Source organism: Prionailurus bengalensis, chromosome A1 (genome assembly GCF_016509475.1).
Source record: "Prionailurus bengalensis isolate Pbe53 chromosome A1, Fcat_Pben_1.1_paternal_pri, whole genome shotgun sequence".
NCBI lineage: Eukaryota > Metazoa > Chordata > Mammalia > Carnivora > Felidae > Prionailurus > Prionailurus bengalensis.
The window spans coordinates 200,052,930-200,078,717 of record NC_057343.1 but is presented as its reverse complement, the minus strand read 5'-3'; the positions used below and the strand labels follow the sequence as shown (position 1 = coordinate 200,078,717).

General features: G+C 37.7%; 1 protein-coding gene across 2 annotated transcripts in view; it reads right to left on the bottom strand.

Moving 5' to 3' along the window:
• The window catches only part of ARL15 (ADP ribosylation factor like GTPase 15), a 407,817-nt gene that overhangs the window by 232,133 nt on the left and 149,896 nt on the right, over positions 1-25,788 (bottom strand). For both annotated transcript variants that reach the window (XM_043598609.1, XM_043598617.1), the window contains exon 3: positions 14,846-14,905. In XM_043598609.1, coding sequence (XP_043454544.1) covers positions 14,846-14,905 — 60 coding nt within the window. The remainder of the gene's footprint in view (positions 1-14,845; positions 14,906-25,788) is intronic.

Sequence of the window (25,788 nt, the reverse complement as noted above, 5' to 3'; positions counted from 1 at the left end):
CACAAAAATGAAGGAAAAATGCAAATAAAAATATCTTACTTTTTATGCCAAAGTAAGGTCTGCTTGGAAAACTTTAACCTGAGATACAATCTGGATAGCACAGGATCAGCTCAAGCAGATAATTTAAAGCTGTAGATTCCTGAATGAAAGAGGATATTTTACCCACACGTACAAATCATGTTCTTAAAACACAAATTATTCCACTGTGGTCTGGAATCAGATGCTTTTAATACATTGGTTCATTTGAGTGTTACTGCTTTTTTTTCTCCCCTTCAACCTCCAACTTTGTGTGAGACCTGCATCCTGCCCATTGTGTAATCACCAACAGGAAAATTGTTCATAAATATAACTGCTAAGGTTGGAAAAAGAATACCATAGCACTAAGGTTTTGAGTATCCCTGTGGAATGAACCACAACTGGTTTACTCCGAGAAATCTCTCACTCTTTGTATAATGAATCTGTCATATGAATTTCTTTGATTAATTGATGCCGCTGTGCAGACAGATCAATCTGTCTTATTTTATTAGCACTGAGATTTTTTAAATCTACACATTAAATTGACAGATTTGATAACATCTTAATCTTAGTTTTAACTGCTTACATATTTAACCTTAACAATTCTGCTACATATGATCGTCCAGAAATTGATATTTTTGTGAAGTCTTTCCCCAGTCACAGTTCTCTTTTTTTAAACCATGGATATTAACTTAGCCTGTTTAAAATAACTCTTCACTGGAAAGCAACCCAAGAAAAGGGCCATAAATTCTCCATAATACATACTTTCAATGCTTTTAACCAGAGATGATAGAAAAGAATCTCTCTTAATTTCTGTACGTGTAGAATATTATCAACAGTTTTATGGTGGTATAATTGACATATAATAAACTACACATTTTAAAATATACAATGTGGTTTTGACACATGTGCATCTGTGAAACCATCACCCTAATCAAGATAATAATTGTATCCATCACCTCCAAAGTTTTCTCATGACCCTTTATTTTTTTTTTTAAGTTTATTTTGAGAGAGAACGCACACCTGTGCAAGTGCGGGTGGGAGGGGCAGAGATAGAAGGAGAGAGAAAGAGAATCCCAAGCGGGCTCCACTCTCCATTCCAAGCCTGATGGGGGATTGATCTCATAACCGTGAGCTCACGACCTGAGCCAAAACCAAGAGGCAGACGCTTAACTGACTGAACCACCCAGGCACCCCTCTCACAACCCTTATATCCCTCCACTCCCCCCTCGCCCTCCGCAGCCCCCTGTCCCTCTCCCTTAGGGAATCCCTGAAATACTGTTACTTTGTTAAAGTATTAGTTTGCATTTTCTAGTACTTTCTCTAAATGGAATAAAAATTTATCCCAGTATGGGAATACCACCTTACACATTGTTTTGTCTAGCTTCTTCTGCTCAGCAGAATTAGAGATTCATCCATGTTATGGCATGTACCCATAGGTCATTCTTTTTTTCCTGCCAGATACTATTTCCTTATATAGATACGCCACATCTGTTTACCCATTCACCAACTGATGACCTGTGGGTTGTGACAGTATTTAATATAAAGTTGCTATGAGCACTTACACACGGGATTTTGTGTAAACATAGTTTTCATTTCTCCTAGAGTGGAATGGCTTGATTCTAAGACTGGCAGTCTCTTAACATAAAGGCAAACCAAACTGTTTTTCAAAGTGGTTGTACCATTGCACATTTCTACCAGCATTAGATGAAAATTCTAGTTCTCCACTCTTTCCAGAACACTTGATATATTCAGGCCTTTAAATTTTAGACGTTTTAATATGTGTGTGGTGGTTTTAACTTGTATTTCCCTAATGGCTAATAAAGTGAATGGCTAATAAAGTGAGGACCCTTTTACATGACCTTATTTACCTTCTTTGTATCTTCTTGGATAAAGGAGATGTTCAAAGTTTTTGCCCATTTTTGAAATGTTTCTTTTCTTGTTGCTGTTTTTTTTATCAGATCTCCAAATAAGGTTTAGCTAGTCAATAGATGGCCTTTTCATTCTCTAGCAACGTCTTTCAAAAAGCAGAAGTACTATGAAATCCAACTTACCAATTTTCTTTCTATGCAGATTTTTGGTGTCTTATCTAAGAAATCTTTGTCTAACCTAAGGTCACAAAAATTGTCTCAGGTTTTCTTCTAGAAGTTTAATAGTTTCAGGTTTTATATTTAGGTCTAGGATCCATTTTGATTTTTATAGATGGTATAAAGTTAGAGTACCTTTGTCCTTTTAAGAATTTACTTATTTACATTCAAATTAGGTTAACCTATCGTTTTGGTTTCAGGAGAACTCAGTGATTCACCAGTTACATATAACACCTGGCGCACATGCCAGGAAGTGCCCTCCTTAATGCCCATCACCCATTTAACCCCTCCCCCACTCTCCTCCTCTCTAGCAAACCTCAGTTTATTCTCTGTATTTAAGAGTCTCTTATGGTTGCCTCCCTGGTTTTATTTTTCCTTCCCTTCTCCTACATTCATCTGCTGTGTTTCTTAAATTCCACCTGAGTGAAATCTTAAGATATTGGTCTCTGACTTAATTTCACTGAGCATAATACACTCTAGTTCCATCCACATTGTTGCAAATGGTAAAATTTCATTCTTTCTGATCACTGAGTGGTAATCTGTTGTATATACACACACCAAATCTTCTTTATCCATTCATCAGGCAATGGACATTTGGGCTCTTTAGGTTAGGGCACTTTTAAATCCCGTTTCATGTGTTTTTATTTTTGTCTATTTGCTACTAATTTCTAATCTTACTGGATTTTAGTCAGAAAACATACATAGTTGTGTGTAAATTTTATGCATGTTTTAAAAGAACATGTGTTGTTTTTTTTAATGTTTATTTTAAAAGAATGCTTGAGCAGGGGGAGGGGCAAAGAAAGCAGAGAAAGAATCCCCAGCAGGCTCCACACTTACTGACACAGGACTCGATCCCAGAAACCATGAGATCACGACCTGAGCCTTAATCAAGAGTGGGACCCTTAACTAACGGAGCCACCCAGGCACCCCAAGAACATGTGTTTTCTACTTAAATGTGACATTCAGTAGTTATCAATTAGATTAAATTCAGATTGTGGATCTGTTGGCTTTTTCTTACATTTTTCTTAGTTTTCGTTTTATAAGATTCAGAATTATGTAAAGATTCAGGAGTACTCAGCTATCCTAGTAGATCAACATGAAAATCTCAACATAAAAAAAAAAAAAAAAATTAAAAATAAATAAATAAATAAATAAAAGGGGCGCCTGGGTGGCGCAGTCGGTTAAGCGTCCGACTTCAGCCAGGTCACGATCTCGCGGCCCGTGAGTTTGAGCCCCGCGTCAGGCTCTGGGCTGATGGCTCAGAGCCTGGAGCCTGTTTCCGATTCTGTGTCTCCCTCTCTCTCTGCCCCTCCCCCGTTCATGCTCTGTCTCTCTCTGTCCCAAAAATAAATAAATGTTGAAAAAAAAAATTAAAAAAAAAAAAAAAAGAAAATCTCAACATAAATCAACTTAATGTTCTTTGCTGTGAATTGCATTTCACCTGATTAAAAAAAATTTTTTTTAATATTTATTTTTGAGAGGAGCGGGGAGAGAGAGCAAGAGAGAGGGAGGAAGGGAAGGAGAGAAAGTGGGAGGGGGGGAGCAGAGAGAGACGGGGGCCACAGAATCTGAAGCAGGCTCCAGGCTCTGAGTTGTCAGCACAGATCATGACTTGAGCCAAAGTTGGACGCTTAACTGACTGAGCCACCCAGGCGCACCTTTGTTTCATTTGATGTTAATAATGCTCCCAGTACTTTCTTTTCAATGGTCTTTTTTAAGGCTATCTCTTCTATCCCTTTATTTTTACCTTGCTGCATTTGTCGTTGCTGCAGAAGTGTCTCATAACCACATATAGCTGAATATGTTACATTCATTGTTTTTTATGCCACCTATATAAAAGGGGAACTTAATTTATTCATTTTCGTTGTTATCAACGTATACATGTTTTCTGTTTATCATGACTGTTTTGTTCTTTTTCTATTTTTGCATGTTGCTGAATTTATCAAATATCCTTAGCTTTCTATCTTTATGGTGTATTTTCTTAAATTGTATTTCTTAAATTCTCATGAACAAAGTTCACACAAGAAAAAACAAAAATTCTACTTGATCCCAGTGAACTCACTCCATTCTAGAATTGTTTACGTTAGCTGAATAACTTTTCAGATTTTTAAAAAATTGTATTTATGTAGACATCATCCTACTTTTACTGTTTTCATGTTTACCCTTCATTTTTTTTTCTACTTGAGATATATATATATATATATATTTTTTCATTTTATTTATTTTAAATTTACATCCAAATTAGTTACCATATAATGCAACAATGATTTCAGGAGTAGATTCGTTAGTGCCCCTTACCCATTTAGCCCATCCCCCCTCCCACAACCCCTCCAGCAGCCCTCAGTTTGTTCTCTATATTTAAGAGTCTCTTATGTTTTGTCTCCCTCCCTGTTTTGTACTCTTTTTGCTTCCCGTCCCTTATGTTCATCTGTTTTGCCTCGTAAAGTCCTCATATGAGTGAAGCCATCTGATATTTGTCTCTCTCTGATGGACTAATTTCACTAGCATAATACCCTCCAGTTCCATCCATGTAGTTGCAAATGGCAAGATTTCATTCTTTTTGATTGCCGAGTAATACTCCATTGTATATGTATACCACATCTTCTTTATCCATTCATCCATCCAATGGACATTTGGGCTGTTTCCATACTTTGGCTATTGTTGATAGTGCTGCTATAAACATGGGGGTGTCTGTGTCCCTTCAAAAAAGCACACCTGTATCCCTTGGATAAATACCTAGTACTGCAATTGCTGGGTCATAGGGTAGTTCTATTTTTAGTTTTTTGAGGAACTTCCATACTGTTTTCCAGAGTGGCTGTACCAGCTTACATTCCCAACCCTTAATTTTTAAAGAAATATATTTAAATTTCAAAATTTCTTTTAATGAGGCACCTGGGTGGCTCAGTCGGTTGAGTGCCCAACTTCGGCTCAGGTCATGATCACACAGTTCATGGGTTTGAGCCCCGCCAGCGGGCTCTGTGCTGACAGCCTAGAGCCTGCTTCACATTCTGTTTCCCTCTCTCTGCCTCACCCCCGCTTGTGCTCTTTCTCTCCCAAGAATAAATAAACATGAACATTTTTTTTCTTTTAATTACAATGTGTAACCTAAAGAAAATATACTTTATGATTCTACCTGACATCTCCTATGTTAAAATCAGAATTTACTTCCTTGTGCGTTCCTGTGATTACAATTAATGATTTTTTCTTTATAATATGTCTAGATATAAGTCTTTTCTTGGCCTCAGAAGACTCATTAAATTTGAGTAAGTCTTTTTTCACATTTGAGGTTTTTCTACTTTGATTATTTTATTCTCTGTAATTTCTCTTTACTCTCTTTTTAGAACTCTTAGAGGGATGTTAGAACTCTATAACTGTTCCTTCAGTCTTCTCAATTTTCTCTCATATTTCCAAAGTCATCCTTTTGCAGGGCATTCTGAGGAAATTCCCTAACTCAATCCTTAGTTTTTTTAAATTTACATCTGAGTTGTGTCAACTGACATTTTCATCTTAAATTTTAAAGTCAAATTCATTTCCCAAGTTCTGTGTTAGATTTTTTTTTTTTAAGTAGGCTCCACACCCAATGTGGGGCTTGAAGTCATGACCCTGAGATCGAGAATGAGTCGGATGCTCTACCGACTGAGCCACCCAGGCGTCCCTGTGTTAGATTCCTTTTCATAATACAAAACCTTATCTCTCTGAATGTCTTCTTCTGATCACTCTATTACCTCTAGGTCCCTCGATACTTTTTCTTCTTTTGACGGGGTAAGTTTTCTTTGATGGTGCCGATTTTCCTCATATTGTTGTGTGCCGTGATTATATGCTTATCTTTTAAGAATCTACGTTTGCCAGCTGTTTTGTTTACCATTGCCTACTTTCAGTGATTAATAGGGACAGACAAGTGGCTTCTCTCCTGTGTGTGTGGGCTTTGCAACCCACCTGGCAGTTAGTACATTATTAGGGCACTGTCTTGCCTCTCTGAGTCTAGCACCCACTTCCAAGATTTAGTTTGTGGGTAAACACAGCTGCTATCCACAACTTAACACAGGAGAGAAGAAAAATAAGGGCATAGGTCCAAATGTAAAGCCCCAATTAATAACTCCAATAAGCTCTCTGATTATTAATCCTGATGAATTCCCCTTCTATGTCATGTTTTCCTTGCCCATGCCTCAGTCTTCGGCATGCTTTCCTTTCTTCACTGTGGATTAAATCTTTGTTACAGATTTAACTTATAATCATTTTCTGATTTTTTGAAATTTTATAAAATTATGGCAAAGGAGGGAGTATATAAAAAAAATCAACCTTCAATGTTCAATCATAAGTACTCCACATACCTGTAATTAAAGTTAACTTTATGCAATAAATTCTTTACATTGCTTCTCACAATGATGCCATAAAATATCAGTGAATTTCAAGATTAAAATGATCAAGCACCTTCAATAGAGCTTCTTGACAATGCTTTGGACCTTAAGGAATTAAAAAGCAACACATTTACAATGCCTCAAAACAAATCTAACCAGTTCAATTTTGTTCAGTTCTAAGGGATAGGTCAGAGTAATGAATAGCTACAAACATTACCTCTTGAACTGTCAACTTGATAATTGTAGAAATCTAGTAAAGTTGTTTAATCTTTTCTAAGAAATTACATAAACATTATGGCCAATATTACTCTCCCATCAAAATATCTGAAGAGGGCTGCCTGGGTAGCTCAGCTGGTTAAGTGTCTGACTCTTGATTTCAGCTCAGGTCATGATCTCCCAGTGGTGAGGTGGGGCCCCGCGTCTGGCTCTGTGCTGGCAGCGTGGAGCCTGCTTGGGACTCTCTCTCTCTCCCTTGTGTTCTCTCTCTCTCTCAAAATAAGTAAGAGAAAACTTAAACTATCTGAAGAAACGGGCTCAGGGACTCCTGTGTGTGCAGGTGCAGGGATGAGATCTCTAAGTGATTGCATATAATTAGTATTTATTAAGTATTCACTGAAATGAATTCAACAACAAAGCAACAGTTTGCTTCTTAAGGGTCTAGCCTTACTCTAGTATCTTGGGGCATGACCAGCAATTTTCTCTCCATCTTGGAACTGCAGATATGTTTTATATCACAATATAATAAACTATTACGATTATGGTGTGTTTTTCAATTCTTCATAACGTTATAGTCTGGTATGCTAAAGACTGTAACAGGATTGAGTACGAGACGCAATTCTGATCACGCAGAAAGGACAAGGACATCACAGAGTAGAAGTCTAGGAAGAAAACAGATGAGATGTAAGTCAAGGAGTTGACAGTGGACTTGGTTTATGGTTGAAAGATTAGACCAAACCCACTGCCACTTCTATGACTTGTCTTTCCCTCTGTGACGTCTCCTTTGTCCTTTCTATAAGATCTTAACTGCATCTTGCACTCAATCTTGTTATAGTATTTCCCACACTAGACTGTAATGCTTCTTGAAGTAAACAGCACAGTGACTTTAAGTCACAGGAACTTGAAGTTAGTATGAATTGTTATCTCATGAACATATATACCTGTGTCACATAACACACACAGATTTTTTGAAATGTCTACAATACCAAAACAAAACAAACAAACAAAAAAAAAAAAGAAAGAAAAAATAGAGGAAGTTAGGGTTAAATGAACTTAGAAAAAAATAAAGTACGATAATCATGCATAGTTGTTAAAGGTGGGCTCTATGGTCCCTAGGGGCCAAAGTGAAGTAGATAACTATGGGTTTCAGGATAAAAAATAAACTAGTTATATCCAAAGGAGAATGGTTATCAGCATCCTCAGCTGCTAGAAAAGAAAGCAGCCTTGGAAAAGTCAAGAGCCTTGCCCAGTGTCCCATGGCTTGTTTGGATAGAGAAAAATACTAGTCTCTTGACTTCCAGTGCTGTCGCTGCAATATCACACTGAAACCAAATACACAATGAAAATTAGTTGCTATTATGGCAACCCCTGGGAGAAACAGAAATATCTTTTCCCTCGTGAGGGTTAAGAAGCTAAGAACCCAACACAAATGTTCTGTGAGGAAGTTTGGTAGAGTTGGAAGATATAAAATGACCTGACTGCCCCTGAATAGGAATCAATGGTGAGGCAGGCAACCTTAGCAGCATGTGAGATCCCTATTCTCGGGAGGGGGGGGGGGGGGGTCAAAAGGCCAGGAAACTAGTTTCTTGAGCACTGTATGTATATCTATCTGTGTATCTATCTAGTCTTAGAAGAGTAGATTGTTAAGTACTATCCTAAACTATGACCAGGAAGACAAATTAAAAAAAAAAAAAAATTTCCTAGGGCACTTCTCCAGAAGAAAACAAAAATTAAGGTCAGGTCTACATCAGCCAGTAACGGACTTCTGGGCCCCCAGATTCATTTATTTGGCTCTGCTGTTTGGCTCAGTTTTCCCTTAGCAAGTGTAAAAAACGCTTGAACACCACCACCCTGGGATCCTGTTCAACCAATTCAGATAGCTGTGGCCTTTCAACTTGCATCCAAGTCACTTGGCTTTATACCAATATCATTTCCCCTAGTAGAGCCTAAGCCTCAGTGAGAAAGTACACAGCTCAGAGAGCCAGGAGTTAACCGGTTGTCCCCATTCCAGAAAGGCCTGGTTCTTTTCCTAGATAAGGAAACAATACTATATCAAGAAGTTTCGATCATTCACTATTACATATGACACTGGAACCGCCACTATAAAAACAGAATTAGTGGAAATACCACTGTCTATCTTAAAGCATCCCTCCAGGGGCTTTAGGCAACTGAACTTTTCTTTTCCAATCCAATCCCTTGGGAAATAAGTAGTGATGATTTATTAAAACTTACATTTTGCAGATAAGAAAACAACAACAAGAAGCTAAAATGCATAGAGGGACAGAGTGTCTTGAGGCTGAATCACATTTCTTCCTTGTAATTCTACAACAGATATGGAAGATGCAGACTTACTTGAGTGCAGCTGACTATAATTGAGCTTATAGCACAATCACAAGGGATGCTGTGGACCTGGCCTTCCACAGGCCCCCACTTTGTGCTATCACGTTCCTTTGCCAGGGTCATGGTTTCTTGCCACCTCTTCCAGAGAAATCCTTGTTTGGAGAGGTCTAAAAGAGTTTTTGAATGGCAAGTTGTTCTCTTTTATAGCAGCAAGAAATCTTTCAACCCCACTCGTTCCTTAAAGCAATGTGGCCATAATAAGGTCTTCGGGTCTACCTATACTGTTCATATGGTCTTGATTCCTCCTCTACTGGATAGTAGAGGCAATGACATTAAATTCATAGATATTTAGCTATGATTTGTCTTAACAAGGAGGTGGTAGTGAAGATACGGAGGTAATAATCATAATCCACAAAGGGCTGTGAGAACACATCAAATAAAAGAGAGCTGTTGTTCCTTCTGAAAGAAGGTTTAATCGGAGACCCTGAAGGAAGAAGGCTTTATTTTGGTGAAAGGCATCAAATGGCCTGGGCACAGAAAGCAGAAATTAAAAGAAGCAGGCAGCAGTGCCCCCTGGGTTGCCTGTCAAGAAATCCGTACCGTTTGTCTGGTGAAATTAAGAAATGCAAATAACCTGGACAGATTAACAGCACCAAGATAACTAGCAGGATACAAAGAAACAGCACCTTTCACTATGAGGAGGCGGTGTATTCCTCCAGGCAAACAAAGAAACAGGACAGAGTCAACATCTGTTTCATATAACAGCTTGGCTGCTGAAAGAAGCAACCTTTTAAAAAATGGCTTAGCTGACAATCCTCAAAAATCATTCAATCACTATTGCATGGGCTGAAGTAAATGGGTAAACGAACACAACTTGCACTGTTCCACACTCCCCTCACCACCTTCTGCAAAAGCAAAGTCGTCTCGTCTTTAAAGGGAGAAAAATAAAGTGCAAACAAAAATCTTCATGAACTTTCCTTCCGATTGACAACTAGCAGCCAATACTGAAGCATGTAAGACAGCTCACTGCTTTTCAGCTTTCGCCTTTTCCAGTGTCAACTGGGAAGACAAGACTGCCAAACGGTTTACTGGGTGGGGAAGCAAGTCAGACAGAACTCATTAGAATATCAGAGGAAGAAAACAAGTCATTTGACAAGACCAATCTTGGTTCCAGAATTCAGTTAGGGAAAGCAAAAGGAATAGTAGGATGTCTGGATCCTTATCAATAAATGGTAACAAGCCAAACGTGTTAAGAAATGAATTTTTCCTCTCTGGGTCCTATCAATTTGCAAATGCAATTTCAAAATCAAGTGAAAAACATCTCTGAATGCACAAAAACCTGCAGATTTCAGGACTGGAAATTTCTAAAATGAAAACTCACCAGAGCTGTAATGTCACCGCAATGGGACCGGTGCTTCCAATTCAGCTAAATGCCGGATGCTTCATTTACCTTAGTAATGTGGTTTAAATACACAAGCCAAACAGAATGGAAGCAACTCAGAGGCACTGAGATAGAAGAGATTTTTCAGGTGGAAACTGAAAACAGAGAGAAAGGGGATAAGGTAGATGGGACAAAAACATCTAATATTAACACACATGCACTGCCAAAAAAATACGCTAGGCAGTTAACCAAAAGATTCCAAGGAGTTCCTTCCCTGTGACTTTTCAGTTTAAACAGGTGTGACAAAATGAAGAAAAAGATCATCTTGTCCACGAGGGAGAGAGGCATGACTGCAAGGAGAAAAAACAATCAATATGTAATTTGGGCGATTTCTCGGGACCTTGGGGAAAGGGCTTATGAATGGTGTTTTTTAGGGGGGTTGGGAGGGCAAAGGTATAATTATAATGTAAATCTTCCAAAAATGTCAGCTACGGCCAGGCAATCTCTAAGTACTTGACCTATGTTAATTTAGTCCTCACAACGATTATGTAATGCAGGAACTATTATTACGACATTTTACAGATACAGAAGTAGAGATACAGGAAAACAGACTTGCCTAGAATCATATAGAATGGCTGGGCTTCCTCTACTAGGAACAAGGGATATTTGTTCAAAGATGAAGCTTTCTGTCTGTTGAGGATCCTGTTAGGTATCTTGCACAACATCCAGAATAATATCTATCGCAAGACAAGCAGGGTAATTAATTAAAACTAAAAAAGAAAGGATTTGGATTAGTTTCAACGAAAACCTCTCAAATGAAAGAATTTGCAAGAAGAACAAATCCACTAAGCAATACTACAGAATGTCCTTTGTAGAGATCAGAAGAGCTCTCCTGGATGATATTTAAAATCCTTTCAAGTACTGAAGGGATTAATCTAGAAAGTTCCAGGTCCATAAGTAGGAATATTGGGCTTTAATCAAGGAGACAAGTACACAAGAGTCTCCCCTTGTGTCCATCAGCTGGTCTATGCAAGGACTGTGCTTTGTCTTGATGCTATAACCACCAGTCTCTAGAACCCAGCCTGGTTCTGTGTGTACTTAATAAATAGTTGTTGAATAAATGAACTAAAAAGAATAAAAGAATATGAAGACGATGCGTTTCTGGAAGACTCTAGATAGATTGGAAAGTTGAGGTGAAGACTGATTCAGAAGCCAATCCTGAAGAGATCTGAAGGGCAGCAGGACTATAGCACTGGAGTCAGAACCCTGAGTGAGCAAGAGTTTGACTGAAGAGAGTCAGAGACAGAAAATGAACGATAAAAGCAGCTGCGATGTCAAATTTGTTTTCACGAATGTCTCCATAAGCCCAAATCAGGAATTTCTTGAAGATGGGGAGTGTATTTTAAATATCTCTTATTCTCAGCTCCTAGAATCAGGCTTGATATACAATTGTGCCAGAATGATTGCATGAGTGGTAGGAAGAGACCACATGAGAAAAATATAGGTGAATGAGAATTTTAAGAATTTTTTTGAGGACATAGATTTTTTTAAATTTAAATGTTAGTTAATATACAGTGCAATATTGGTTTCAGAAGGAGAATTCAGTTAGGTGAAAGATTTAGGAAACACCCTCAGAAAAGAGAAAATTGATGAGAACATAGGACTATATGTATAGTTCTAATAAATGTTTTACATATAAATTATATATACGAACATACACAGACATCTATCAGTCCTGTGTATGTAAACAAAGTTTCTTCTTAAGATCTCCCAAGAGTGAGTTTCATTTAACTCCCCTGGTCATTGTTATTTCATTTCACACCATTTCTTCTCAATAGATAAGGAGCCCAAGTTCATGCCTCTTCTTATTTTGAAGAAATAAAAAATTTAACTGAAGGTTGAGAATGGGGGTGATGGAGCACCTTGGAACCCTCAGAAAGGGGTTAAAAAAAAAAGGAGTTGGCAGGGAGGAGCAGGGCCATGCCAACCTCTTGAAATAACCATACAGTGAGCACAACTATCTGAGCATTCCACACACCAGCGATGTTGTGGCACTCAGTATGGCTATCTTTCCACCTATCTTCTTGGATTTATTCCTTGATGTCAAGATTTTTCCCTGATTAACAACCTGATCCAACTTCTAAGAAACCCTCTATAAAGGTCTCGTATCTTCACAAATTGATCCTAAAACACTCCACTCTTTCCTCCTAAACTCAGAAATTTTCAAGCAAGCAACCTGATTTCAGTTGGTCACAAATCTCCGTAAATGCCACAATATATACCTTATACCGGGATGATCTTCTCACTACAGAAGAGATACCTTAAATCCTAGGAAAACTACACTCTTCTCAGGGGTTAGCCTGCTTCTCCTGCGTTCTTGGGTGAGACACAGCCTAGGGCCCAGTCTTCTTCCAGACCGAAAGGGCCCTCCAAGAATATTTGTTAAATAAAGGACTTACTGAACACGCCAAATTGCCTCCATAGTTTGCCTCTGAGCATTCAACGCAGGATACACAGTTAGATTCTACTCGGAAAAAAATCACCTTCTTGAGACAACCCCTCAACTGCAAATAGGACTATTAAAATTAAGGGGGTAGAATATCACGTGCCAAACACCACATTATCATGAGCCTGGAACTCACGTCCCAGTCTCGGAAGCTCTATCTTTTACCTAGGTCTCACGTCATCACACAAGAGGCATGAGCTAAAATGTTATCACCAAACTCTGTGGTACCCTCTCCATTACCATGTCCATTACTGCAACTGTTGGTGAAGTTTTTTTCAGTAAAAGTAAACCATGCTTGGGAACAGACAGATTCCCATCTTACAAACCCCGGTCCTCGAATTCTTCTTTTATCGTATTGAATTTCAATGTTACAGTGGCACAGAATCAAGGCTACAAAAAGTCCCTCAAGTGTTCACTTCAGTTGTCTCGACACATTCTCTATTTGTACCATCCAACTAACATCTATAAGAAACACCTTGTCAATTAATCAGCAGTTTCTTACACCTGGAGGGGGTTTAATAAAAGTTCTGTGTCTAGCCTAGTAATAAAATCCTTACTAAGTATCAACCACATTTAAAACCAAAAGAATTCTCAAACCATACATTTTTATTCCATGAGACTTTTCCAATATGTTCCCTAATACTATGGTCACTGAGAAGCAGGGTTACTAGAAACCACAAAGTAATATCGGGGGTGGGAGGGAGGGGTGGCTTGGTGATGGGTATTGAGGAGGGCACCTGTTGGGATGAGCACTGGGTGTTGTATGGAAACCAATTTGACAATAAATTTCATGTTAAAAAAAACAAAAACAAAAAAAGAAACCACGAAGTAGTATCAAAATATTCAACCTAAAAGAGCAGTCTTTTAAAAATTTTTACATAGAAAAATGTCTCCATTACAAGAACACTCATGTTTTATAATTTTTGTAGTCAAAACAACAAAACCAAATGCTTTAAAGGAAAACCGGAATTTATCAACTGTGGTTGATTTAAATATTAATGCTATAAAAATCAAAGGTAGCTATAAAACAGACTGACAGCAGTAAACTTGCCCTAGATACAGCTCTCTAAAACACCTGAGAAGATCAACTAATACATTAGGAGATAAAAATAAGAAGGCACTAACACTATTAAAATGGCATAAAGTTTGTGTTTCAATTGCATCAAGTTAAAAGTAGGTCAGTTAGAATGAACTCAGAAAAAGTGACGGGGGTGGGGGGAAGGAAGGTCAATATCACAAAGTGATTAAAGAGATGGAAGAGAACTTTCTTCTAAGTCATTAAACTCACCAATATGATACTGAACTTCAGAGCACTCGCCATTTTCCTGTGCCATTAGAGAATTTAGTAGGTTCACTGAATTGACTGATTTCTTTGTTAACCTATTTACATGGGTTAAGACCCTGACTGACATAAAACACAACCAAAAAATCTCAGACAGAGAGTGTAATGAAAGACTGAGTGATGTATAGTTTGGGGTACAGCCTATCCAATAAATGTGCCTGACCAGCAAAGAACCCATTGGCAAAGATTTATTATCAGAACAAATACATTCTAAAAAGATCTAATACAATAAAACCTGCGGTATGAATACAAACTACTCTAAAATACAGTTCTTCGCCCTGCATAATGTATGGCTTATCTATTACATTAAAACTTCTTCATACTTTTCAATCAGGAAGAAATTTTTTGAACAAGTGAAACTGAAAAGTATGGAGCAAATGAAATAGAATGGTATGATTCTCAAATTACAAAAAAAAGTTTATTACTTGGAACTATTTGACAACCTTTAAAACATATACAAAGAGAAAGAAATATCTCTATTACCAAGGGAAAAGGTGCAAATAAATCACTTACTAGAATAATAATGTTTTAATTTTACATCATGTCAATACCAAATTAGTACAAGCTTAAGCCAGACACAGAAAGGATTTTAAATATTACCTCCAAGTTCCTTTACATTCAAGATGGCATTCTGGAAGGGCACTGCTTTTATACTGAAACCTAAAATTAGAAAACAAAAACAAAAAAAGGAATTAGCAACTTAACTTTAAAAAATGCATGAAATGCCCAAATCCTTTTTTAGGCAGATTAAGAGCTAATTTTCAGAGCTCATATTTATGCTGGAAACACAATTCGAGATAAACTGATAACACATTACCCTGTTCAAATTTTCAAAATATAGCTGTGTATTATAGTGAAATAAAACTCTTTTCTTCACAATACTACCTTATTCTTTAATATGTTACATCACTTGTAAATTTTGTCAATTATAATAAAGACATTTGGAAGTGCAGAGAAACTCCAAAGAAAATATTAGATCTACTAGGACCTTTGCATCTAATTCTTAGTTAGTTTCTCTCATACAGAACTCAGCGACTCTACAGATGAAGGTACCTAAATTACAACCATCTTATATTAGAATTACATAATATTTATGTCAGAGTTTTAAGACATGGTTAATATTATGTAAACATTTTTCTTACAAGTGCAATTGTAATTGTCTATGCATAGGTAACTATTTTATAATGCATGCAGTAAATGATTTCTATTAAAATATATTCAGAGGATAAATTTTTGATTATGTATCGAGCACTGAACTATTATCATTCAAGTCATGATGGATTCAACATATCTGGTTCACAGGTTTTAGTACAGAGGCTTATCAGGTGCAACATACATGAGAACATATATGTATACACATATGCCAACAAATATACTTACGATTTCTAAAAGGATCCATAAGAAACTAACTAGTGAGGATTCTTGGGACAACTGGAGATCAGGAGGTCTTACACAGATTTTTTTCTTTCATTTGAATGTTTTGCTATTTACAAGTACTTTTTCAATTAAAAGCCCTACTAATAAGAATTAATCTCTTCAGTAATTTCTAACCACCCAATTAATCTAAGCTTTGAAACATTAGTATGGGCAACTGTAAGATAAATCATCATTCCTTTTCAAGAAATTAGAGCAAAAGATTTAGAAATACTTTTCATTTGAAGTTATAAAGTTATGACAGGTGCCTGGAGAGGTAAAAAGATATACAGTATGGGGGCGCCTGGGTGGCTCAGTCGGTTAAGCGTCCGACTTCTGCTCAGGTCATGATCTCACGGTCCGTGAGTTCGAGCCCCGCGTCGGGCTCTGTGCTGACAGCTCAGAGCCTGGAGCCTGTTTCAGATTCTGTGTCTCCCTCTCTCTCTGCCCCTCCCCCGTTCATGCTCTGTCTCTCCCTGTCTCAAAAGTAAATAAACATTAAAAAAAAAAAAGATATACAGTATGATGTAGATAAGAACAATTCTTTTACATGGTTTTGTTTTACTCTATAAAAATGAAAGTCAGTATGTACCTTTTTATATTCACCCTATTAACACCACTGTTTTGTTATATGTTGTCCTAGCACTTCCAAATTCTATATACTGTCTTCTACCTTAAGCAGTGAATATCACGTAATGAAGAAGTAACTTTGGAGTCTGATGGAACTAGGTTTAAGTAAGCAGACTGTGGGCAACCTACTGCTTTCAACATCTCTAAAATGGGAATAATAGCATCTACCTCATGTAGTTGTTACAAAATAATACAACGTATTATGTTTGTCACAGTACCTGATACAAATAAGCATACAACATATAACTTCTAGTGCTCTGTATCAATCGATTCTGTATTGATGGTTTAGTCACTAGCTGTGCATACCTTCTGAATACATTATAGACTTTAAGAGAAATCCTGGGGGCTTATTTATTAATCTAAATAGTTACTTGGAACTACAGATATCACCACTGAATGACAAGAACCCTTGTGAGAGTGACAGAAGTAAACACTAGTTGAAGTTTGTTGTATAGGATGTAAATGTTCATTGGGCCCTCTAACAATCTTCTGAAACATACCCCTCCTGTATGGGTTTTATGCAGACACAGTCACCACAGCTTACGGTTAATAGTGCATGTAGTCACAGAATCTCAGTAAAATAGCAGAAGGAATGAGGAGGCTGCGGCACTGGAATGTACCTGGGCCTGCAGAAAAGCCTCTCCAGGTGTCTGGCCTCTGGGAAATTAAGGAAAGTCAGTGCCAATCACAATATTCCTGCTGGCACTGAAAATGTGCCTGCAGGAGACTTGGATGTTTGAATGTATCTACCTACCCCTCACGGGGGTGTCGTATGGATTAAAAGGCAATGATTGTGAAATCCTGAAAATGAAAAGCTCTCTGCAAATGCTCAACAGTCTATTAGTGGTTATATTCAGGACAACTCAAGTGAAGATTTTCCAGAGAAATGAGATAGGCCCCAACTTTGAAAAAGACACAGTTATGGAACACACTAGCCATGTTTAATCTGCTTTGATTCTTTAAAGCTGACAACAAGCAGGTACCCAAGGAAAGGAATATCCTTCCAGAAATTGCTGCGCTCATATACAAAACACTCATATTCAAAAGTTTTGAAATTTAGAATCCAACAGGCAGATTATATCATTGTTACCATCTTTAATCCTCACACAGACATAATAAATCGACTGCAAAAATGTCCTCAAATGTTCACGCTAAGCAAAGTAACCTAGCAATGTTATTTATAGGCATATAAATGTTTCTGCAGAATACTCATAAATGTTTTCTCTCCAAATAGAACATATGTGGCTAGATTTATCCTGCAAAGGTATATGTGCTCTTCCATTTTGCTGCCTTCATATTTTTACAGTATGACTGTAGTAATGAATGTTCAGAGGACAAAGCCTATGTAATCAGTCCAGAAAATAAGAAAAATGTACTATGCATTGAAAAGAAACAATTTTTAAAAATTTTAGTCATTCTACACATTTGCAAGGATTCAAAAAATTTAAGTTTAAAGCCACGCTTTCAGTTCAACTAGAAGAGCAATCAAGAAGGGTGACTATTTGGGGCACCTGGGTGGCTCAGTTGGTTGAGTGTCCGACTTCGGCTCAGGTCATGATCTCACAGCTGGTGAGTTCAAGCCCTGCATCGGGCTCTGTGCTGACAGCTAGAAGCCTGGAGCCTACTTCGGATTCTGTGTCTCCCTCTCTCTCTGCCCCTAACCCACTAGCATCCTGTCTCTGTCTCTCTCAAAAATAAGTAAAACATTGAAAAAAAAAAAAAAAGAAGGGTGATTATTTGATCAACTCTATTTTATTCCTTTACACTGGGTTAGATCAGGTTGGGGTTGGGGGTGGGGGAATGTTAACATTCAGTAGGGATATAAAGGTCAAACCATCAGAATAGTGTTTTTAAAGGTTGTTTTGAGGAATAAAAATGGCCAGATAGCATGGGCCCCAAAGAGAGAATGTCTGGGTTCCAATTCTGGCTCTACTATTATTAACTGAACAAGTTACTTAATGCCTCCGTGCCTCAATTTCTTAGTCTGTAAATGAGAACAGATAGCACCCAGGGCTATAAAGTGTTTAGTAAATAAAAGTTGAGACTATTAATGGTCACCAACTGACTACTGAGGCTTTAAATTCCTCCCAGTCAAAATCATGTGCAGCCTTAAGGTCTGATATATTATGAAAGCACTGGTAAAATAAAAGTTGTAGTAGCAATTGAAAACATTTGAGGACTTCGACACACTAAGTATCTGGAGTCTTCCATAGCTCTTCCTTTTCCTCTCTCCTAATCCTAACCCACAAAGCCTGTGACTTCCATCCACAAAATAGTTCTAAAATATGTCCACTTCCTTTCCATAACTGGCCAAGTTGCCACCTCCACTGCTACCACCTGGACAACTTCAAGGGCCTAACTCAACTGTCTGCATCCATTACTGGCCTGCTCAGTAATCTCCACACATTAGCAGAAGCGATCATCCTGAAATTCACATCTGTTCACATCACTCCCCTGGTTAAACCCTTTGGGTAGCTTCTCACTACTCAGGATACAGTTATACAGTTCAAAACACCTAACAAGGCTCTATCTAATATCTGGTTTCTCTTCCCTTTTCCAGGCTTAGTTTGTACCATTTTCCCCCCTCATGTTAGTCTTCGGTTCCTAAAACAAGCTATGTCCCTTCCAACTCAGGACCATTGCACATACCGCTCCATTAGTGTTCCTTGGTCCCCTGGCCAACTCTTCATCCTTCAGGTACAGTTTTTACTTCATCAGGCAAGCTTTCTATGGCATTCTTGAAATAAATTGATTCTGGGGGATTCATGTTCTTCCAGCATGCAGTTCTTCTATGTAATTTTCAGTTATAGTTACTTATCAGTTTGTTTTAGGTCTATTCCCCAGTTAGACAGCTAGAATCCATGATAAATAAATAGTGCATAATATACCCTGTATGCCAGTGATAGGCACATAAGAGGATCTCAATATTTCTTTAAAGATCTATACTAAGGGTTTATATGTATTTCCCAGTTTAACTGTCACAACAATCCTAGTATCAGTACTACTATCCCAAGAGGAAAGTGAGCCAAGTGTTAGGTGGCCAAGAGTACTATGTGCCATATTCAAAACTTCAACATAGGCCTTGTCACCAAAGCTCTATACCTCCTCTGTATACCAACATCTTGATCAAGTCACAGTATTCTGTCCAATTTTGAACTAAATACAGGTGAAGCCAATTGTAAAAACATACACTTGCCCAATAAACCCACTATTTTGCCTATTTATAAATAATGCAATATATAAGTAAGTGTTCTCAGTTCCATACTACATTGCTTTATTTGCGGAATAAAAATAGCCATGAGTTCAAAAGTAGTTTTTTTATGGGCATTATTAGTAAAACCAGGAACTTATGAGGGGAGAGAAAAGGTCCAACTGACTCAGCCAGGACTCGGGGCTGGATCGCCGTTATTTCTCCTCAAAGTAGGCATCCTGATGCTCTCCACAGGTAGCCAGTGTGCTGATGGGATAAGAGCACTGTCCTAGAGGTACTAGCCACAGCTCTTAGACTCACCAGCCACTTTTTTCTTGACCTTGAATCGCTCATCTGCAAAATGAGTGTGGATTAGCTTAGCTCCTTAAAGTTTCTTCTAGCATTAGGATTTTATTATTTATATTAAACAAGAAAGAGGAAATAACAGTAACAACGGAGTCCATCATCAATGGCCTCTCGTATTTGGCTGAAGGCCTCATGGGTAGGTGTCCCCAGACCCCACTCAAACAAGATGACGGCTGAAGCCTAAGTTACACGATCATTTTTTCCTGGCTGATCTAAGCTCCATTAGTAAGACTGAAACCTCCCCTAAGATTTAACCCCACAAATTTTAATAAATATATGACTTAGTCACTCTTTGGGGAAATAATTGTTTGCATAGGCTTTCAGTTTTTGTCTTTTAGCCCTTAAATTAAGCAAAACCCGTGATACAAGGGAGATGGATGTGAATTTTTTTTTTTTTTTATGCAGGGAAAGCATTCCTGGAATTGTAACAAAATTAGTTTTGGGAGTGAGGCTGGTCTATTTTTATTCGTGGTGTGGAACACTTGAGTATCTTACTTGGACCTACAGACCAACCTCTCCCCAACCCCCCTAACACTCAAGTCCGTACACATGTACACAGATACTCTGTGCGTACTTCTGAATTCCCTGGGTCACTTTAACAATTGCTGAAGGAAAATCTGGTGGCCTTAACCTAGACCCAGGGCATGATTTATGCCATCGTAATTTTGTGATGTTTGGACAATTCTGGTTTACTCTAGTGAAATTCTCCTAAATATGATTTCAATATCCTAAAAGCAAATTTAATCCACGGGCATTTACAAAACAATCCTTTGGCAGATACCAAAATTGGACTTTTTAACTTCTCTTGTTGACTTAACACATATGCAAGTGAATACTAAAGTTTCTAAAATAACTCATTCAAATCTTCATGAACGTTTTCTGTATTTCTTTCAAATTAGCATGATCATTTTCTATTTTAACTGAATGGCATACCATTTGACTACTTTCCAAGTGAAGTAATAAATATCCTTAAAAGAGATCTTCCCCCTTTTTCAATTCCAAGTGTTGAATTTTCTCCAGGTTACATCAAAATATTAACCTAAGCCTTTAGACTCCATCCTTCTAGTTTAAGAAGAAAAAAAAAAAAAAAGAAGTAAGCATTTGTATAATCTATAGGTTAACAATCCTTTTATCAACAAATTCCTTGTGCCTCTCCAGTCAAGGAATTCACTTGGGACATATTTCACTTTTGTTTCTCTACCAAGGTGCAAGCCTTCCAATTTTTCTTTCTTTATCCACAGGACCCACTCTCTGGAGGACTTCTTGGCCCTTTAAGTTTTGACAATTTAAATTTCTTCTAAAAATTATGTCAAAGGTAAAAGATTGCTGAAGTTAACAATCCAATAAAGTTTGGACTCCCTTTCCTTCTGAAAAGGCAGACATTCTTGTCTTGCTAAAACTGGATACACATACCTTTCTTGTGATGCTTTTAAGAAACAAATTCTCAAGGTAGATTCTCTTTTCAGTTGTTCCCCACTCTTCCAATAACTGTTTTACTGTTAATTGGCTTGATATCAAAACATTATAAAGAAACAATTTCAAGAACAAAATTTCACATATAATTCAGCCATATCAAAGCACACTTATTTTTACATGTTCTTTTCCCATTTTTCATTCAAAGCACAGTTTATTTTTTATTCTTATTTACTGTTAAATATTTAGTTTGTGAGACAGCGTGAGTGGAGGAGGGGCAGAGAGAGACATACACAGAATCCGAAGCAGGCTTCAGGCTGTGGGCTGTCAGCACAGAGCACCACGTGGGGCTCAAACCCATGAACCAAGAGATCACGACCTGAGCTGAAGTCAGATACTTAACTGACCGAGCTACCCAGGCGCCCCTATAGTTGTTGTTTTTTTCTTTAATAAATATTAATTTTCCTCAACAGAAGACTATTTTTCCAATTTATCATCTTTTCAATTGAGCAATTGTAATTTAATAAACTCAATGGCTATAGGACGTTTAAATTATTTTAAACGTTTTAAGTTACACAAGCGTTACAAGGATGTTACGCATATAGTTTCTTTGGAATTATGTGCTTAAATCCTCGGTGGTACAGTTACTAGGTCAAAAGATGTGAATATTTTGGTAACCTTTGACTTATGTGAATAACTGCTTTTCAAGAAAAGGAACAATGTCATTCATGCCACCAGTAATGCATGCTACCACAATCTTATCAAACATTGGGTCTTAGCATAAACAATTTTGGTAAATTTAAGGATAAGGTTAACATGTTTCTGATTCTCTAGTAAAGTTTAACTTCTGGCAAAGTTGAACCTTTCCCATTTATTTGTCACTCTTTTCATGAATCATCTCTTTATGGACTATGTTCAATGTATCGATTGGATTCTAGGTAGTATGTGTAAATGTGATTGAATTCTCTAAATGGGACAGCCATAAACTCTGTAATACCTGTTACAAATATTTCTCAACACTATTGTTTTCTTCTTACATTTGTCTTGTTTAGTTTCCCAGTGATTCCAAAGGTTTCCAGCAGCTATTCTCTTATCTTCCACAAGTATGTGTGGCTTTCTGACTTGCTTATTTTTTCTCCTAGTTATCTTTTCTCGGTGTTAGGCTTTGTCATTTATTTTAGGACCTTCCTTCCATCTCCTTTGTTCTTCTTCGATTACATACATACACACACCCCTGCTCTAAACAACAAAAAGAACCAGGAAGTACAATTGTACACACCAGCCTTGCCTATCTGGAACTCCAGAAGGGGCTAGGTTTTGTGGGTCCATGGATAACTTCAAATCAGCCTGCTTGGCTCTCCTCAGCTGCCTTTCTTCTCCCCTTCCTCTGTCATCACCAATTTGTTTCTCTAACCTCTTACCCACCTTCATTAGCTATAGTGAACACACAGAGTCAACCATAAGCATCTACCCCTTCCCTCTTATATCCCTTACTTCATGCCTCTCATTCCCAACACAGCCCCTCCTTCATCATCATGGAGTCCTTTCACTGAGTTATATGGAACCTCAGCTTTGTTAAGAAAAGTCTTCTCTAAGCTCCAACAACATTTTCTTGCACGTTTTCTCATCCTCCTTATACTAGCCAACAAAACTTTTCCTTTCCATAACAGTGCTACTCAGGACAAGTGTGCATTCTTTACAATGCTTTTGGACCATTTCACCATAGTCACCTCTTAATAATTTTCCACCTGAAGTTGTGGCATCTGCTTATACCTGGGACCTCTACATTTCCATTTATCAATTTTCAGGGAGTGTGGTCATCTATCTGAATGAATTCAACACTTGCCTAACATTTATCCACCATACTCTTCCCACTTCTATTGTTATGGACAACATTCTCCAAACGTTCCAAATGGAATTCGCCATTCTCTCCAAGACTATCCTCCAAGTTTTTAGATCTCCCAAATTACCAGCTCTAATTCGCATCAGCCATCTAATATATTGATATAAAGTTATACATTCTATCGAATTTTCTACACAGATGATTATGTCATTTGCAAATAAAGATAGTTTTACTTCTTTCCAATCTGGAAGCCTTTTCTTTTTCTTGCCTAATGCCCTGGTTAGAATCTCTACTACAATATTGAATAGAAGTGTTGAGAACAGAGACCCATGTGTTCTTATTCTTGATCTGAGGAGGAAAGAATTCTTCCACCATTAAAAATGACAACTGCTGGGACGCCTGGGTGGCTCAGTCAGTTAAGCGACCAATTCTGAATTTCAAGTCAGGTCATGATCTCGCAGTTCATGAGTTTGAACACCTCCTCAGGTTCCGTGCTGGGGCTCGGAGCTGGCAGTTTACAGCCTGCTTGGGATTCTTTCTTCTCTCTCTGACTATCCCCCACTCATGCTGGGATCTTAAATAAGCTTAAAAAAAAAAAAAAAAAGTATTAACATCTGACATGTGGGTTTGGCTATTTCCCTTTTAGGGCTCCATCAGTTTTTGTATATTTTAAAACAGTTCAAAAGTTCTATAAATGTTTAGTACTCTTATATTCTGTTGATTAAAAGATCCCATTATAAAATAAACTTCTTTATCCCCAGCATTATTCTTTGCTATAAAATCTACCTCTTCTGATAACACAGCCACTCCAACTTTGACTCCTGTTAGCACGATACCTTTTTTTCCCAACCTATTTGTGTCTTTATATTTAAGATTTGTTTCAAGTCTTATATAGTTGGGTCCTGCTTTTTGTTATTTTATCTAATATCGATTTCATTCCCTTAATTGAGTCTCAACTATTTAATTTGCTTACTGATGGTTAGGTTTGAGTATATCACCTACTACTTGTTTTCTATTTATTCCATCTATCTTGTTCCTTTCTTTCTGTTTTTGTTTGTTAATTTTTGTTAATTCCATCTTATATCATCTGCTGCTTTCTTGGCTATCACTCTGTTATTTCAGTGGTTGTGTTAGGGTTTATACTACATGTTTTATCACAGTCTACCTTCAAGTGCTATTATAATCACTTCACATAAAAGAACCTTACGAAAGTCTACTTCCCCTTTTCCACTATGAATTTTATGCCATTATTCTCCTGCATTTTACTTTTCACATTATAAACTCGATATACTGTTTATTTTTTTAGAGAGCGAGCTCCTGCAAGCAGTGGAGGGAGAGCGAGAAGGAGAGAGAGAGAGAGAGAAAGAGAGAATGAACCTTACTTAAGCAGTTTCCATGCTCAGCATAGAGCCCCACACAGGGCTTGATCCCATGACCCTGGGATCATGACCTGAGCTGAAATCAAGAGTTGGACGATCAACCGACTGAACCACCCACGTGCCATGTTATAGAGATTTAAATAAGAACTAAATTTTATATGACTACCCACGTGGTCACCATTTTCTGTACTTTCCCTTTCTTTGTATAAATCCAGATTTCCATCTGGATTCATTTTTCTTCTGTCTAAAGGACTTCCTTTAATACTTCTTTTAACGCTGGAAAAAGTGTAACAAAAGTAATAACAAAAAAGTACAATGAAGACGTTTTTATGTTTTATCTTTTTCAAAGATATTTTTGCTGGGTATAGGTTGATAATTTTTTTCCTTTAGTATTTTAATGATGTTGCTCTGTCTTCTTGCTTGCCTTGTTTCCAGTAGAAATCTGATGTCACTCTTACCATTGTTCCTCTATAACACCCATTATCTACTTTTAAGGTATTCTGTTTTAGAGGCGCCTGGGTGGCTCAGTGGGTTAAGCATCTGGCTCTTGGCTTTGGCTCAGGTCATGATCTCACGTTTTAGGAGTTCAAGCCCTGTGTTAGGCTCCACCACTAATGGTGAGGAGGCTGCTTGGGCTTCTCTCCCCCCCCCCCCATCTCTGCTCCTCTCCCACTTGCTGTCTCTCTCTCTCTCTCTCTCTCTCTCTCTCTCTCTCACACACACACACACACACACACACACACACAGCAAAACCCACAAATTTTAAAATGATATTCTGTTTAATTCAAAGTTCTCTAGAGAAACAGACCAATAGTAGTAGGTTTATGTATATACAGAAGGATATATTCTAAGTAATTGACTCAATTATGGAAGGTGGCAAGTCAGTATCTGCAGGGTAACCTGGAGAACCAGATGACAGCTGATGCTTCAGGTCAAGTCCAAAGGCTACTTGATACAGACTTCCTCATTGCTGGGGGGTGGGGCAGTGGTCATCTTTTGTTCAATTCAGGCCTTCAACTGGTTGGATGAGACCCACCCACATTATAGAGGACTGTCTGCTTAACTTAAAGTCCACTGACTTAAATATTCATCTCATCCCAAAACACAAACATCCAGGATTGTATATGACCACATACACGGGCACCGTGGCCCAGGCAGGTTGACAATATAAAATTAACCATCATACTTTATCTCTGGTTTCGAGCAACTTTATCATATGTCTTTGTGTAGTTTGCTCATATCTTGTTCTTGAGGTTTAATAAGCTTCCTGGATTTGTTGTTAAATTTCTTCAAGTTTAAATATGTTTTA